The sequence below is a fragment of the Rhinolophus sinicus genome, chromosome 9 (genome assembly GCF_057876585.1).
Source record: "Rhinolophus sinicus isolate RSI-liver-muscle chromosome 9, RSI-T2T, whole genome shotgun sequence".
Lineage (NCBI taxonomy): Eukaryota > Metazoa > Chordata > Mammalia > Chiroptera > Rhinolophidae > Rhinolophus > Rhinolophus sinicus.
In genome coordinates this window covers 15,024,589-15,040,071 of record NC_142509.1, presented here as the reverse complement: position 1 = coordinate 15,040,071, position 15,483 = coordinate 15,024,589, and the positions used below count along the sequence as shown (strand labels likewise).

At 34.2% G+C, this 15,483-nt stretch overlaps 1 protein-coding gene across 2 annotated transcripts in view; it reads left to right on the top strand.

The window, feature by feature from the left end:
• CHEK1 (checkpoint kinase 1) overlaps positions 1 to 15,483 on the top strand; it is a 31,836-nt gene that overhangs the window by 8,861 nt on the left and 7,492 nt on the right. For both annotated transcript variants that reach the window (XM_088800856.1, XM_019710505.3), the window contains exons 7-12: positions 385 to 489; positions 2,085 to 2,180; positions 6,546 to 6,654; positions 6,845 to 7,022; positions 7,493 to 7,624; positions 14,671 to 14,772. In XM_088800856.1, the coding sequence (XP_088656982.1) occupies positions 385 to 489; positions 2,085 to 2,180; positions 6,546 to 6,654; positions 6,845 to 7,022; positions 7,493 to 7,624; positions 14,671 to 14,772 (722 nt within the window). The remainder of the gene's footprint in view (positions 1 to 384; positions 490 to 2,084; positions 2,181 to 6,545; positions 6,655 to 6,844; positions 7,023 to 7,492; positions 7,625 to 14,670; positions 14,773 to 15,483) is intronic.

Genomic DNA, 15,483 nt, shown 5'->3' with positions numbered 1-15,483 from the left:
CAGATTTGTTATAGCAAAATAAACAAAATAAACCAAGGGAATCCATACTTATATGATAAAATTTTAATAGTAAGTTACTTATAACTAAGTTGGAACTTTTAATCCCAAACATTTTTAAAAGTGAAGTATGTATAGCTATTAAATGAAATGTCACAGTAGCTCTGGCTTTTAAGATTCATGTGAATACTTTTGGAAAGAGTTAGGCAGGAAATGGTTCATCCATTTTTGAGTGCCTCTAAAATTTTTGAGTTGGTATTCTTAGTTTGAAAACCATATTGAATTAATTTGGAGGAAATGGATTTGTATTGTTGATTATTTTCCCTTAAAATCTTTACTACATAATGATAAGAACACTCAGAAAATTGAGACTTGTTTCTGTTTTAGAATTACCATGGGACCAGCCCAGTGACAATTGTCAGGAATATTCTGATTGGAAAGAAAAAAAAACATACCTCAACCCTTGGAAAAAAATCGATTCTGCTCCTCTGGGTAAGTGGGTTATCTTGGTTGAAAGTACTGATTTCTTGGATAATGAAGCCTAGTAATAGTTGATTTCTTTTTCTTTTAACTTTTAAATAATCATGTAAGTAATCCATGATCCTTAAGTATGTATGTTTTTACAAAAAATGAGATCACGCTACACATGCTATTTTGTTGTTTCGTGTTAATGCTTTTTGAACTTTTTCCAGGACTGTAATTATAGGTCTACATCACTGTTTTTAAAGGCTATGAAGGTAATCTGTTACATGGGCATAATGTGCCTTACAATACCTATCTAATTCACTTTGAGATTTACATTTTTTTCTATTATTTCTGTTAAGAAAGAGATATGATGATCATCCTTATAACTTAATCTTTGTACATACCTTTAAATTATGTAATTAAAATAAAACCCCAGAAGTGGAATTGTAGGGTTAAGGGTGTATGCAGTTTTTAATTATTATGGTTTACTTTGCCAAATTGCTTTTCAGAAAGTTTGTACAATTTCATCACAATCTCATTAATTTACATTTAAAAAAATACTTGATTAATCTAATAGACCTATAAAAATGTATTCACTGTTTTTTGTTTTTAAATTTTTTATTGGGGAATATTAGGGAATAGTGTGTTTCTCCAGGGCCCATTAGCTCCAAGTCGATGTCCTTCAATCTAGTTGTGGAGGGCGCAGCTCAGCTCCAAGTCCAGTCGCCGTTTTCAATCTTTAGTTGCCAGGGGCATAGCCCACCATCCCTTGGGGGAATTGAACTGGCAACCTTGTTCAGAGCTCGCGCTCTAACCAACTGAGCCATCCGGCTGCCTCTATTTACTGTTTTTTGTTTTTATTTTAATTTGGTATTAATGAGGTTATATGTCCATTATGTATTTTTAACATATTAATGTCATTAGATCTTTGCATTTGTTACAAATATTTCTCACAATTTGTCATGTATTTTAATTTTGTTTATGCTATTTTGACATACAAAAGTTTTATATTTTTATTTATTTAAATCTATTATCTTCTCCTTTGTAGTTCCTGACTGTGTTGCCAGGTGTGGAAAGGTCTTTTCCACCTCTAACATTAGAAAAAACTTGTATACATTTTCATTTGTCTTTTTATGGCTTCCTTTTTTTCATTTAAACCTTTTGCCCATTAGCAAATGATTTTAGTGGCAGAGATTTATGGATTCTTTATCAAGATAATTAAGATATCTTGAGATGCTGGAAAGTAAATTTCCCTTGTAAAACTGTGTGAATGAGGAGTTGATTTGGAACAATGAAGTTTGGTATTGAAAATGGATAAGAGGGTTTTTCTATCTTTTGTTAATGATGTCACCTGGGGAGAAACATTTCCACCTGGCTCTTTGCTACTTGTTTGCAAATAAGTAAGAATGGGATCTAGGAAGAATATTCTAAGATACAGACAGTAGCAAAGAATAATTGCATGAATCAAAGCAATAATTTAGTAGCTTTATTTTTTTCTCTTCCCCAGAAATAATATTTGAACATAAGGAAACCAAGGGAGAATATGTTCTGTACCAAAAGCTATAGGCTTTTCTAATCTGCATGATTCTTTTGTAAACATTGTCATAATGTTTTGTTTTCAGCTCTGCTGCATAAAATCCTAGTTGAGAATCCATCAGTAAGGATTGCCATCCCAGACATCAAAAAAGATAGATGGTACAATAAACTACTCAAGAAAGGTAATATATCCTTACAATACAAGTATTTTTTTCTGTGAACGGAAAGGTATTTGCAAAGTCAGTATCACAAGTCAACAACGCAAGATAGCTGTGGTGGTCTCTGCCCTGATGGAGATTATAATGTCTAGTAGGAAAAACAAATATAAAAAATAATTTTAAGTTTATTGATACATATAAAGTCGAAAATCAGAGTACTATAGCTAAGTGTTTGACAAAAGTCTTAAGTGACAGAGAAAACTTACCTTCCTGAGGAAATCACATTCAATCTAAGATTTGAAGATTAAAGGGGGAGCTGACCAGATGAGCACTAGCAAGATGAGTGGCAGATTCTGGACATAGGAAGCAACCTTTGCAGTGTCCTGGAGTTTAGAATGTGGTGCATTTGAGGAACTTGAAAGAAGGCTGGTGTGACGTGGATCATGCTGGCTTGTTGATCATGGTATCAGAGGTGATGGATTAGCCCAGTGTGTGATCATTGTAGGCACTCAGCAAATGTTTGTTGAGTAAATGAGTGAACAGAGAGAGCAGGAGAAGGAGAGAGGTTTGAGATGAGAACACAGAGGTTGATAGTAACCAAGTTGTGGAGGAGGGCCTTGTAAGCCACATTAAGAACTGTGGGCTTTAGCTTAAGGCTATTGGGGAAACCTTTGAGAGATTTTAAGCAAGGAAATGACACGATCACATATACCGTGTTTTTCTGAAAATAAGACCTAGCCGGACAATCAGCTCTAATTCATCTTTTGGAGCAAACATTAATATAAGACCCAGTTTTATTTTACTGTAATATAAGACTGGGTCTTATATAATATTATGTAATATAATATAATATAATATAATATAATATAATATAATATAAGACTGGGTCTTATATTAATTTTTGCTCCAAAAGATGCATTAGAGCTGATTGTCCGGCTAGGTCTTATTTTCGGGGAAATATGGTATTTGTTTTTTGTCTTTTTTTTTTTTTAATTAGTTTCAGGTGTACAAAGCAACATAATAGACATTTTTAACCCTCACAAAGTGATAACCCCCCTCCCTCAAGCTACTACCCCTCTGATAGCTTATTTGACTGTTAACAATAACATTGTCTTCCTTATGCTATACTCCACCTTCCGTGACCATATATGCATATGCATATATATATATACACACACACACATATATATATATACACACACACACATATATATATATATATATACACACACACATATATATATATATATACACACACACACATATATAAATACTTACAGTTGACATACAATATATTCTACTTTGCTTCAGGTGTACAGCGCAGTGGTCAGGCATCTACACCGTCTATGAAGTGATCCCCTTGATAAGTCCAGTGCCCATCTGGCACCTTACATAATCTTTACAACATTGTTGATTATATTCCCCATCCTGTATTTCATATCCCCATGACTGTATTGTGACTACTAATTTGTACTTTCTAATCCCTTCAACTTCTCCCCCATCCCCACCACCTCCCATCTAGCAACCAACAGTTTTTTTTTTTAACTATATCTCTGGGTCTGTTTCTATTTTGTTTGCTTATTTATTCTGTTTTTTAGCTTCCATGTATAAGTGAGATCATATGGTATTTGGATTTCTCTGTCTGACTTATTTCACTTAGCATAATACCCTCTAGGTCCATTCATGTTGTTGCAAATGGTAAGATTTCATTCTTTTTTATGGCCAAGTAATACTCCATTGTATAAATGTACCACAGTTTCTTTATCTGGTTTTCTATCAGTGGGCATTTTGGTTGTTTCCATCTCTTGGCTATTATGAATAGCACTGCAATAAATATAGAGGTGAATATATTTTTTTGAATTAGTGTTTAAAAGATTTTTCTTACTGACTACTATTTTTCATTGTTTTTGATATTTTTGATCCTAGATGTAAAGAGATGGTAGCCTGGACTAGGTTAGTGACAATGGAATTGGAAAGAAGAGATAGATACCAGAGAAATTTAAGAACTAGAATTGATAGAACTGCTGGTTGTTTATATGTGGAAAGGAAAGAGAATGAGGAATTAAGGATGATTCCTTTCTAGTTTGAATAACTGTGTAAATGGTGGTATCATTTACTGGGATGTAGCTCGGAGGCAAAACAGATTTGGGGGGAAATTTTATTTGATTTTGGACATGTTGAATTTAAGAAGTTAAGTAAAATTGTCTTATAGGTGTGAGTGTAACTCAGAATTAGGCTTGAGATGTCAATTTAGGTGTTTTCTTCAAATGGATGGTAATTTACACTGATAGATGAAATTGAGTGTATGAAATTCTAAGGAATGCCAACGTTTAAGTGGTGGGTGGAGGCCAGGGGGACAGATAAGTAGCCAAAGAGATGGGAGGAACCTCAGGAGAATGTTGCTAAGAGAAGAAAATGAATGACGGTGGCAGATCCTGTTAAGTGAATTAATAACATAAAGCCTAAAAATTTGTCCAGTGGATTTCATGATATGGAAGTTATTCAAGACCTTAGCAGGAACAGTTCTGCAGGAGAGTTGGGAGTAAGTTCTAGAGTGCAGTGTTTGTACAGTGATTGTAATCTAAAAGAGGTAAAGAAGCAGTATAGACAGCTCATTCAGGAAGTTCAACTGACACAGGACAATAGCTGGAGACAAATAATTTTTAACTCTTCACTGAATGTTTCTTTTACCTTTCACCTTTTTTTAGTTGAAATTCATCTCTCCCCTGAGGACAATGCTTCCTCTCAAATGGTACATACTTTCTTTTCCATACTCTCTCTCTCATACCTTTCGTCTGAGAGTATGGCAGGCATCCTCTTTGATTTTCATTATCAGTTTCTCCCTTTTTCCCATATTCCTCCCCCTTTCATTTCAAATTTCATGTTATTAGACTCTACCTCCCACTCTACCTCCTTGTCATAATCAACTTCTAAACCCCCAATTAAAATTCCTGCCACATTGTCACTCTCTCCAACACAATTCCATGTAATTTTTATCATGGTTCTTGGTGGTTTAAATATTTATCTGGATGATCCTTCCAATATTATCTGAGTGACCTCACATTTCTTTGACCTTCTCTCTTCTAGTGATTTTGTCTTCAAGCATCCTGCTCTGACCACCAGTGTATTTTTTTCTGGCTTCCTCTCTCTAGCACCCTGACTCCAGCAATCCTTTGGCTTTACCTGAACTTGCAATCCCTTAATTCTGCTACCTTTTCACTGTCTCTTGTCTGCACCCTCTCTGCGTCCTGAGTTCCATCCTCACTATTTTAAATCCCAAGGTCAGTCATTATAATACTTCTTTACATTTATATTCAACTTTCTTGCCCCATTCTCTCTTCATCATACTTACCGGGCAAAACCTAACACAAGTTGAATCCAGTTTTCTAACTACACGTAATACCTGCACAGCTCATTGCAGCTGGAGAAAAATATAAAACAATGTTCACTTTAAGTTCAGGATCACTAATCTCGAATGGGCCCTTAATTCTACTAGGCAATCTTAGTGCATTTCCCCAGTTCTTTGACAGCCCACTCTCCTAAGTCAATTTTTATACCTTTTCTCTTCAACTTCCAGTACCTCTTCCCCATCCTCACTCTCTATTGGTGACAGTACTTCCTATTTCACGGGGAAATAGAAGCAATCACAAGGGAACTTCCACACACTCACCACCATCTCCATCCACCTAACTGCCTTTTTGCTCGTATACTTTGCTTTCTCCCCGGTTTCTGTGGATGAATTGTCTGCTCCAGACATAAGTCAGCTTTTCTCTTCTACACTAGACCCAGTTCTCTTTTGCCTACTCAGAGACATTGTCTAGCAATTCTTCTCTCTTTCTCCTGTATCATTAATATTTCCCTCTCTACTGGGTCTCTCTCATCAGCATATCAACATGTGGTTTCTCCCATCTTACTTCCTAATACATAATAGGCATAAAATATTTGAATGAATGGATTAACAAATAAAAAGGTTGGCTAGACTTAAACACGTTTAAATGGTTTGGGGACAGATCCAGCTGAAAGGAAGAGGCTGAAAGTCTAAGAGAGAGAGAGTAAATCTCTAAATCTCTAAATCTCTGAGAAATTAGGAAAGTATTGGCTCAAGTAGAGGGATGAACATTTGATGGCCTTATACCCCACATTTAGAATATACTTGCAGGTCAGGATTTGTGTAATTTGACAAGTGAGTCCTAGTAAGTTCATAATGACCACATTTCTCATAAAATCATGTAGAAAAAGCCACTATTTATTGTATAAGTATTTTGTGTTAAATAAATTAAATGTAGTTTCACTTCTTCAGGTTGCTAGTTGGTTTAATTAAAAATTATCTGCATAGAAGACTTGAAAGAATTTGTATTTACAGGTGTTTTGTTTTGTTTTGTTTTTAAGGGGCAAAGAGGCCCCGAGTCACTTCAGGTGGTGTAGGAGAGTCTCCTGGTGGATTCTCTAAGCACATTCAATCCAATTTGGACTTCTCTCCAGTAAACAGTGCTTCTAGGTAAGATTAATTAATAAAGATCAAGTAGTTGTTGAATGTAATATTTCCCATGGAATATAATACATGTATATATATATACTTTTGTTAATGAATGTCCTTTTTATTGGGTGAGAATAGTAATGTGATATTAGAAAGGCCTGACAGATTTTATTTAAAGATATATTTTTTTCCCCATATCTTAATGCCTCAGTGAAGAAAATGTGAAGTACTCCAGTTCACAGCCAGAACCACGAACAGGTCTGTCCGTATGGGACACCAGCCCTTCGTACATTGATAAACTGGTACAAGGGATCAGTTTTTCCCAACCCACATGTCCGGATCATATGCTTCTGAATAGTCAGTTACTTGGCACCCCAGGATCCTCACAGGTAAGGAAATTTAGTTTTTCAAATAAATAACGGAAGCCCTTTATGTTTTATTGTCTTGAAGTCTTTTTTTAATGTATAAATCTTTTTTTTTTTTTTTTTTTTTTTAATTTTATTTTATTAAATTTATTGGGGTGACAATTGTTAGTAAAATTACATAGATTTCAGGTGTACAATTCTGTATTACATCATCTATAAATCCCATTGTGTGTTCATCACCCAGAGTCAGTTCTTCCATCACCATATATTCGATCCCCCTTACCCTCATCTCCCACCCCCCACCCCCCTTCTTAACAGTATTAACCTTTTAATTTATGCAGATACATATTTTTTGACAAGGAAGAGAGAATTAGAAGAGACCTTCATGCTTAAGAATCTTAAATCACAGAAAAGAATTTTCAGACAAAATAGCTATGATGTGATTGCTTTTGGTGATATCAGATTTATTCTGCTTTCCTTTATTTGACATGTAGAACCCCTGGCAGCGCTTGGTCAAAAGAATGACACGATTTTTTACCAAATTGGATGCAGACAAATCTTATCAATGCCTGAAAGAGACTTGTGAGAAATTGGGCTATCAATGGAAGAAGAGTTGTATGAATCAGGTATATTTTTTTTGATTTTCATTGTATCTTTTCCTAAAGAAAAATGTAAATGTTTGAGTAAAAAATTATCATTAGCAGAATCCTTTTAAAATGTAATTAGTTTAGTTTGAAAAAGAAACAATTGAAATTGAAGGCATTTAAATAGAATGTTCTTTAAGAAATAATATTTCTTAAAAGACTCCTCTAAGTTTTTAAAAATATTAAGACTCAAGTCATTATTTTCTTTAAAACTATATGTACTTAAATTGTAACAGTAGGAATTAGCTCCCTTCTATGAAATGTGAATACATTAACAATCCCATCCTTCCTCCATCTCCTCTACTCCCACCTATCAATTTTTGTTTATATTATTATAGCATATTTATAACATTAACATTCTAATAATGTCTTTAGGTTTTTCAAAAATCTTAACATCATGAAAAACAAATAAAGGGGAATATTTTCTAATATTAAATGAAATTAAAGAGGCCTGATAAAGAATGCAATGCATGATCTTTCACTAGATCATGGATTTAAAGAAAAAAAAGCTATAAAGGATGTTATTGGCACAATTGGGAAAATTTGAATATGGGTAATGTTTCTGTATCTGTCAAATTTCTTGGGTATGATGATAATATTGTGGTTTGTAGGAGAAGCATATTGAAGTGAAGTAAGTATACGAGTATGCTACCTATAACTTCATTTAAAAACAACAAAAAAAAGCAAACAACCACATTAAAAAAAGACAAGTAAGCATATACTCATCTAGGTCAATAAAGCCAATGAAGGGTATAGGGTTATTTATTGTATGATTCTTTCAGTTTTTTCTGTAGATTTGTAAAGCTTTAAAAATTAAAAGTTAGGAGAAAATGTGACTGCAGAAATCGGAGGTTAGCCTGATTTTCCTTCCACTTGTATAGAAAATTCATTTTTTTTTAAAGGTAGATTTATTGAGATAAAATTCACATAAGATGAAAATCATCACTTTAACCATTTTAAAGTGTACAGTTCAGTAGTTTTTATTTTAATATATTCACAAGATTGTACAACCATCATCATTTAATTCCAGAACATTTCATTGCCCTGAAAATAAACTCTAGTAATTAGCAGTCACTTCTCATTCTTACCTCCTTCAATCCCTGGCAAACACTAATTTTCTTTCTGTCACTACGGACTACCTATTCTCGATACTTCTTATAAATGGAATCAAATGCTTATGTGGCCCTTTGTGTCTGTCTTCTTTTACTTATAATGTTTTCAAGGTTTATCCATGTTGCTGCATTTATCCTTTTTATGGATAAATAATATTCCATTGTCTGACTAGACTACATTTTGTTTATCCATTTATCTGAGTGTTTCTACTGTTTGGCTGTTACGAATAATGCTGCTATGACCATTCTTGTACAAGTTTTTTTGTGAACATAAGTGTTTTAGTTTTCAAAGGCTGTTATAACAAAATACTGCAGACTGGGTGGCTTAAACAACAGAAATTTATTTTCTCACAGTTCTAGAAACTTAAGTCCAAGATCAAGGTGCCAGCAGGGTTGATTTTCGTCTGAGGCCTCTCTCAGTGGCTTTTAAATGGCCACCACACTTGCTGCCTCCTATGGCCGGCCTTTCCTTTTGTACATGCATTTCTGGTATCTGTCTCTCTGATTCCTAATTTTCTTTTTTTTCAATGACACTGGTCAAATTGTGTTATGGTCCACCTAATGGTCTCATTTTTACTTAATTACCTCTTTAAAAGCCCTATGTCCAAATAGAGTCACATTTGGAGGTACTGGGCGATAGGACCTCCAGCTATTTGGTTGAATTTGGCAATTCAACCAAATTTTGAGGGGACATAGGTGAGCCCATGACAGTTTTTTCAGTTTCTTAGGTATATAGCTAAAAAACGAATTGCTAGGGCATGTGGTAACTATATATAACTTTTTGGGGAATTGCTAAGGAGTTTCCCAAAGCAGCTGTACCATTTTATATTCCCACCAACAATGTATGAGGGTTCCAATTTCTCTACATCTTTGTCAGTACTTGTGATTGTCTGTTTTCTACATTATAGCTTTCCTTGTGTGTGTAGTGTTATCTCAATTGCTTTTGATATGCATTTCCCCAATGAATAATGATGTTGACCTTTTTCTCATATGCTTATTGGTCATTTACATATCTTCTTTTAGAGAAATAGCTGTTCAAATATTTTTGACCATATTTTAACTGGTTGTTTTTCTTTTTACTGTTGAGTTGTAAGAGTTCTTTATGTATTTTGGACACTAGACCTTTGTCAGATATCTGATACGTTAATATTTCCTCCCATTCTATAAAGAAAATTCTCCCATTTTCACTTTTTTGTTAGTGTCCTTTGACCCACAAAATGTTTTATTTTTTTCTTTGGTTGTTTGTGCTCTTGAAGCCGAATTTTTAAAACTGTTGGCTATTCCAAGATAATGAAGATGTACACTTTTATTTCCTTCTAACAGTTTTATTAGGATTAGCTCTTACATTTATTTAGTTCTTTCATCCATTTTGATGAAAAGACTATTCTTTCCCTACTAGATGGTCTTGGCACTATGTTGCAAATAAATTGGCCATAGATGTATGGGTTTATTTCTAGATTCTCAGTTCTATTGCATTGATCTACATGTCTTTGCTTATTACGGCACCATACCATTTTGATTATTGTAGCTTTGTGGTAAATTTTGAAATTCGAAAATGTGAATCTTCTAAGTTTGTCTTTTTCAAGATTGTTATGACTATTTGTGGTCCCTTGCATTTCTGAATTTTAGAATCAGTTTCTCCATTTCTGCAAAAAGGCATTTGGAATTTTGATAGGGATTACGTTGAATCTGTAGATTAATTTGGGGAGATTCCCATTTTAATAATAAGTCTTCTGATACATTAACATGGATTGTCATTCCATTGATTTATTTTTTTTGTAGAATATTTTGTAGTTTTTAGTGTTCAAGTCTTGTATCTCCTTGGGTAAATTTACTCCTAAGATTTTTATTATTTTTGATGTTATTGTAAATGAAATTTTTCTAAATTTTATTTTCGAGTTTGTTGCTAGTGTGTAGATATGCAACTGATTTTTGTAAATTGAACTTACATCCTGCTAATTTGCTGACCTCATTTATTAGCTCTAGTAGTTATTTTTGCAGATTCATTGGTATTCTATATATAAAATCATGTTACATATTCATAAATAGAGATGGTTTTATTTCTCATTTTTATTTCTGATTTTAGTAATTTGAGTTTTTTTCTTGATCAGTCTGGCTAAAGGTTTGTCAATTTTGTTTATCTTTTCAAAGAACTAACTTTTGGGTTCATTGATTTTTCGGTTTTAATGTTCTAGATTTAATTTATCTTTTAACTTTATTATTGTCTTTATTATTTCTTTCTTTTTGATTTACATTGCTTTTTCGCCCCTAGTTTTTTAAGTTGGAAGGCTAAATTATTGATTAGAGATCACGCTCTTTTAATGTAAATGCTGATAAATGTACCCTTGGGTACTGCTTTTGCTGCTTCCCATCAGTTTTAGCATGTTGAGTTTTCATTTAAACTATTTTCTAATTTTCCATGTGATTTCTTCTTTGACCCACTGGTCATTTGGGTATGGTTAATTTCCACATATTTGTGAATTTTCTAAAATTACTTATCTATTTCCTCTATTCCATTGTGGTCAGAGAAAATACTTAGTTTTATGTCAATCATTTTAAATTTTTTGAAAGGAATGACTTATTTCTGCTTCTTTGCTATGTTTTCTACATATCTTATATCTTTGTGCCTCAGTTTTTCCCATTACTCTTCTTTTGTTTTCAGTAGACAGTTTTCTTTCTCTTGGTTTTCAGTAGACACTTTCTAGTGTACCACTTCAAATCCTTTCTCGTTTCTTTTACTTTTTTTTTTGTTTTGTTTTCTTAAGGGTTGCTCTGAGGATTCAATTAATATCTTAGTTTTTAACAATCTAGTTAAGATTAATACTAACTTATTGTCAATAGTACATAAAACTTTGTTCCTATATATGACTCTGCTTTCTCTTTATGCTGTTTGTCACAATTATGACATTATGCATTGTGTACCCACAACATAGATTTATATTTACTGCTCTATTTAGTTGTCTTTTAGATCAAGTAAAGAAAAAAAGATAGGATGGGTGACTGGATGGCTCAGTTGGTTAGAGCGCGAGCTCTTAACAACAAGGTTGCCGGTTCAATTCCTGCATGGGATGGTGGGCTGCACTCCCTCGCAACTAAATTGAAGGACAGTGACTTGACTTGGAGCCTGATGGGTCCTGGAAAAACACACAGTTCCTCAATAAAAATTTAAAAAAAACAAAAAACGGAGTTACAAAAAATTCATTCATGTTGTTTTTTGTATTTACCTGTGTAAATTACCTGTACTAGTGTTCTTTATTTCTTTGCGTAGATTTGAGTTACTATTCTAGTGTCCTTTTACTTCAGCCTGATGGACTTTCCTACAGCATTTCTTTTTGGGTGGTTCTGATAATTTCAGACTCTTTCAGGTTTTAACTGGGACTGTCTTAATGTCTTCATTTTTGATGGATAATTTTGCCAGATATGTAATTCTTGCTTGACAGTTTTTTCCTTTCAGCACTTTGAATATGTCTTCCCCCTACTGCCTTTTGGCTTTCATGGTTTCTGATGAGAAATCAGCTGCTAATGTTATTGAGGATCCTTTGTACATGATGTGTCACTTTTCTCTGGCTGATTTCAAGATTCTTTGTCATTGCCTTTCCAACAGTTTGAATGTGATGTTATCTTAGTGTGGAGCTCTTTCATTTTATCCTACTTGGAGTTTATTAAGATTCCTGATGTATAAATTGTTTTTTATAAAATTTGGGAAATTTTCGGCCATTATTTTGTCAAATATTTGTTCTGCCCCTTTCTCTCCTCCCCCTCTAGGACTCACATTGTCCATATTCTGATGCACTTGATGTCCCACAGTTCTCTTAGGCTTTTGTTTTTCTCCATTTCTTTCTGTTCCTTAGGGATACTTTCTCTTGATTGCTTATTTCCTATGTATGGGCTATATTTTCTTGTTTTTTTGTTTCTTGTTTCTGTATGCTTTATCCTTTTTTGTTGAAAACTGGACACTTGGAATATTATAATGTGACAACTCCAGAAATCAGATTTTCCCTCTCGACCCAGGGTTTGTTGTTGATGCTTGATGTAATTGTTGATTGTTTAGTGACTTTTCTGATCTTTTTTGTAAAGTCTGTACTCATTGTTGTGTGTGGCCTGTGAAATCTCTGTTCTGTTAGCTTAATGGTTAGCTGATGATTAGAGAGTTTCTAAAATAACTGGACAGAGAGTTCCTAAAATTCCTGACACTAAAAAATCTTCTAGTTTTTGCATACGGTTTCTGTGTGTGTTAGGCCTGCCTCCAGAACTCAGTCAGAGTTTACAACTCTGCCTTAGACTTCACTTTCTGCTTGTGCAGTGCCTCATGGTTAGCCAGAGGCAGGGCTTAGGGCCTTCTCAGACCTTTCCTGAGCACATACACTGTCCTGTGCGTGAGCGTGGCCTTATAGATTACCAAGGCCTATGTAAGGGAATTTCAAAGCCCTTATCCCTCACAAACATCTCACTCCCCAGCGTTTCCTTTTAACCTTTGTGGTTATCTGTTGTTTGCCCCAGCGGTTATCCGTTGCCTCAGTAAGCAGAGGCTAAAGCATTTGCCTGTAAATACTTTTGACAAATGCCTCCCAGGTGGCAGCTTTGGCATAAGACAAGTTCTGTCTACCATGTTTCCCTGAAAATAAGACTGGGTCTTATATTAAGGTTTGCTTCAAAAGTTGCATTAGGGCTTATGTTCAGGGGATGTCATCCTGAAAAATCATGCCAGGGTTTATTTTCTGGTTAGGTCTTATTTTCGGGGAAACACAGTAGTCAGGCAAAATTAAGGCAAGTGTTCTGAGCAGGTCTTCCAGAGAGCCAGATCAGCTTAAGACAATTTGTGAATAAAGTTTCTTCTGCTGCCACTTGTACCTGCACCTGAAATGCAGACTGTTGTTTTCAAGGCTACTACTGAGCTGAGGAGTGGGGATGGGGATAAAGTAGATTATAATGTGAGAAGGCTCACCGTTCTTACTAACTTTCAGCTGTTTTGTATGAGTGCACCTGTGTTGCTTTTGTTTTAGTTTCCAGTGTTGTAAAAAGTTGGTTCTGACAATTTTTGCCAGTTTTTGCTTTGTAGAATTAGTGGGCTTTTAAAGTTTCTTACTCCACTATTTTCACTGACATCACTCCTTGATTCACTCTTTCTGCCTGAATCCTTGAAGAATTTTCTTTGTCTTTGAAGTGGAATAGCCTATTTCAGATGTGTAGAGTAGCTTGTATTTTCCTAGAATGTAATGTGCTGTTCCAGTGTCACACGATTGTGGTACGCCTGTGTGTTTTTTATAGTCATTCCTGGAAGTGAGAATTCTTACCAATGTTCTGTAATTTGGGCTGGGCTTAGCTGGGCCAGTCTGCTGATCTTGCCTGGACTCATTTATCCAGCTGCAGTCGTTTCATGGCTTTACTGTGGCTGGTGGTCTAAGATGGCGTCATGCACATTTGTGGCCTTTTTGGCTGGCTCTTTCTTTCCATGGCTTCTTTACGGATCTTGGGAACATTCTCAAACACCGAAAGTGAACGTTGCAAGGTTTCTCAATTCTCAAGATTTTCATCATCTTCTGATCGCTGTGGTAGCTTTTCAGCCATAAATCTGGCCACTCTTTTATGTTTTAATAATCTTGTTTTCCCTCTCATTCTATTTTTAGTCTCTTCACTTGTTTCTTTCAATTGTTTTTTGGTAAAATACTACTTTATTTTGTTGCTGAGAGTTCACACAGACCCTGGTAATGGAGCTGCACTCTGGTTATAGTTGGTCTGGGTAGGGCATACACACCCATGTGGAGAGGAAAATTCCTGTCAGTTAGCACTGCTCTTGTTACAGAAGTGCATCTCAAAGTTTTACCCTGGTAGTTTCATCACTGACCTGAGATTGTAGTTTTGTGTAGAGTGTTCTCTACCCACACATCTGGCTTAATCTTTTTTTGATTGCCTTAGGTTACTGTATCAACAACTGATAGAAGAAACAATAAACTGATTTTCAAAGTGAATTTGGTAGAAATGGATGAGAAGATATTGGTTGACTTCCGGCTTTCTAAGGTATGTAGAACAGCACATTTTTAAAAAAGCTTTGTTTTGCTATTAAAGAAGTATTACATATTCATTGTAGAAATTTTAGAAATAACAAAAAAGTATAAAGAAAATAAGACTCAAGTTTAATCTTATCATTGCAGAGAGAATACAGATTTGCTTTTGATCTATTTCATTATAGTAGCCTTGCTACTATTAATAATATATACTATGGAGATACTCTTATGTGGAGATTTTTAAATGGCATTATATTTGTATATACATGGAATTTATAAATATATAATAACTTGCTTTTTTCATTTAATATTATGAACATTTGTTCCTGTCATTATCTATTCTCCTAAAACAGTTTTTTCAAATGACATTTTCCTTATATAACTTATGGGTTTTTATAGAAAATGTAAGTAACAAATAAGAAAATAAAAACAATCTGAAGTTATTTTTACCCTTAAAATAATTACCCTGAATTACCCCTAATAATTTTGAAGCATTCTAAATTTTTTCTTTTTGAGCTCATATATATATCTTTTTTATGAAAATTACGTCAGACATGTTTGCACATAATTTATCTGTTATAAGTAATTCTGTGATAAATATTCATATACATAGAGTTTTGTTCATATTTCTGATTCTTTCTTTAGAAGTTATTGCTTCTGAGGTTATAGTTTTAAAGCCCTTGATATATAAGATGAAAATAGCATCTTCTCTATTTCCTGAGAG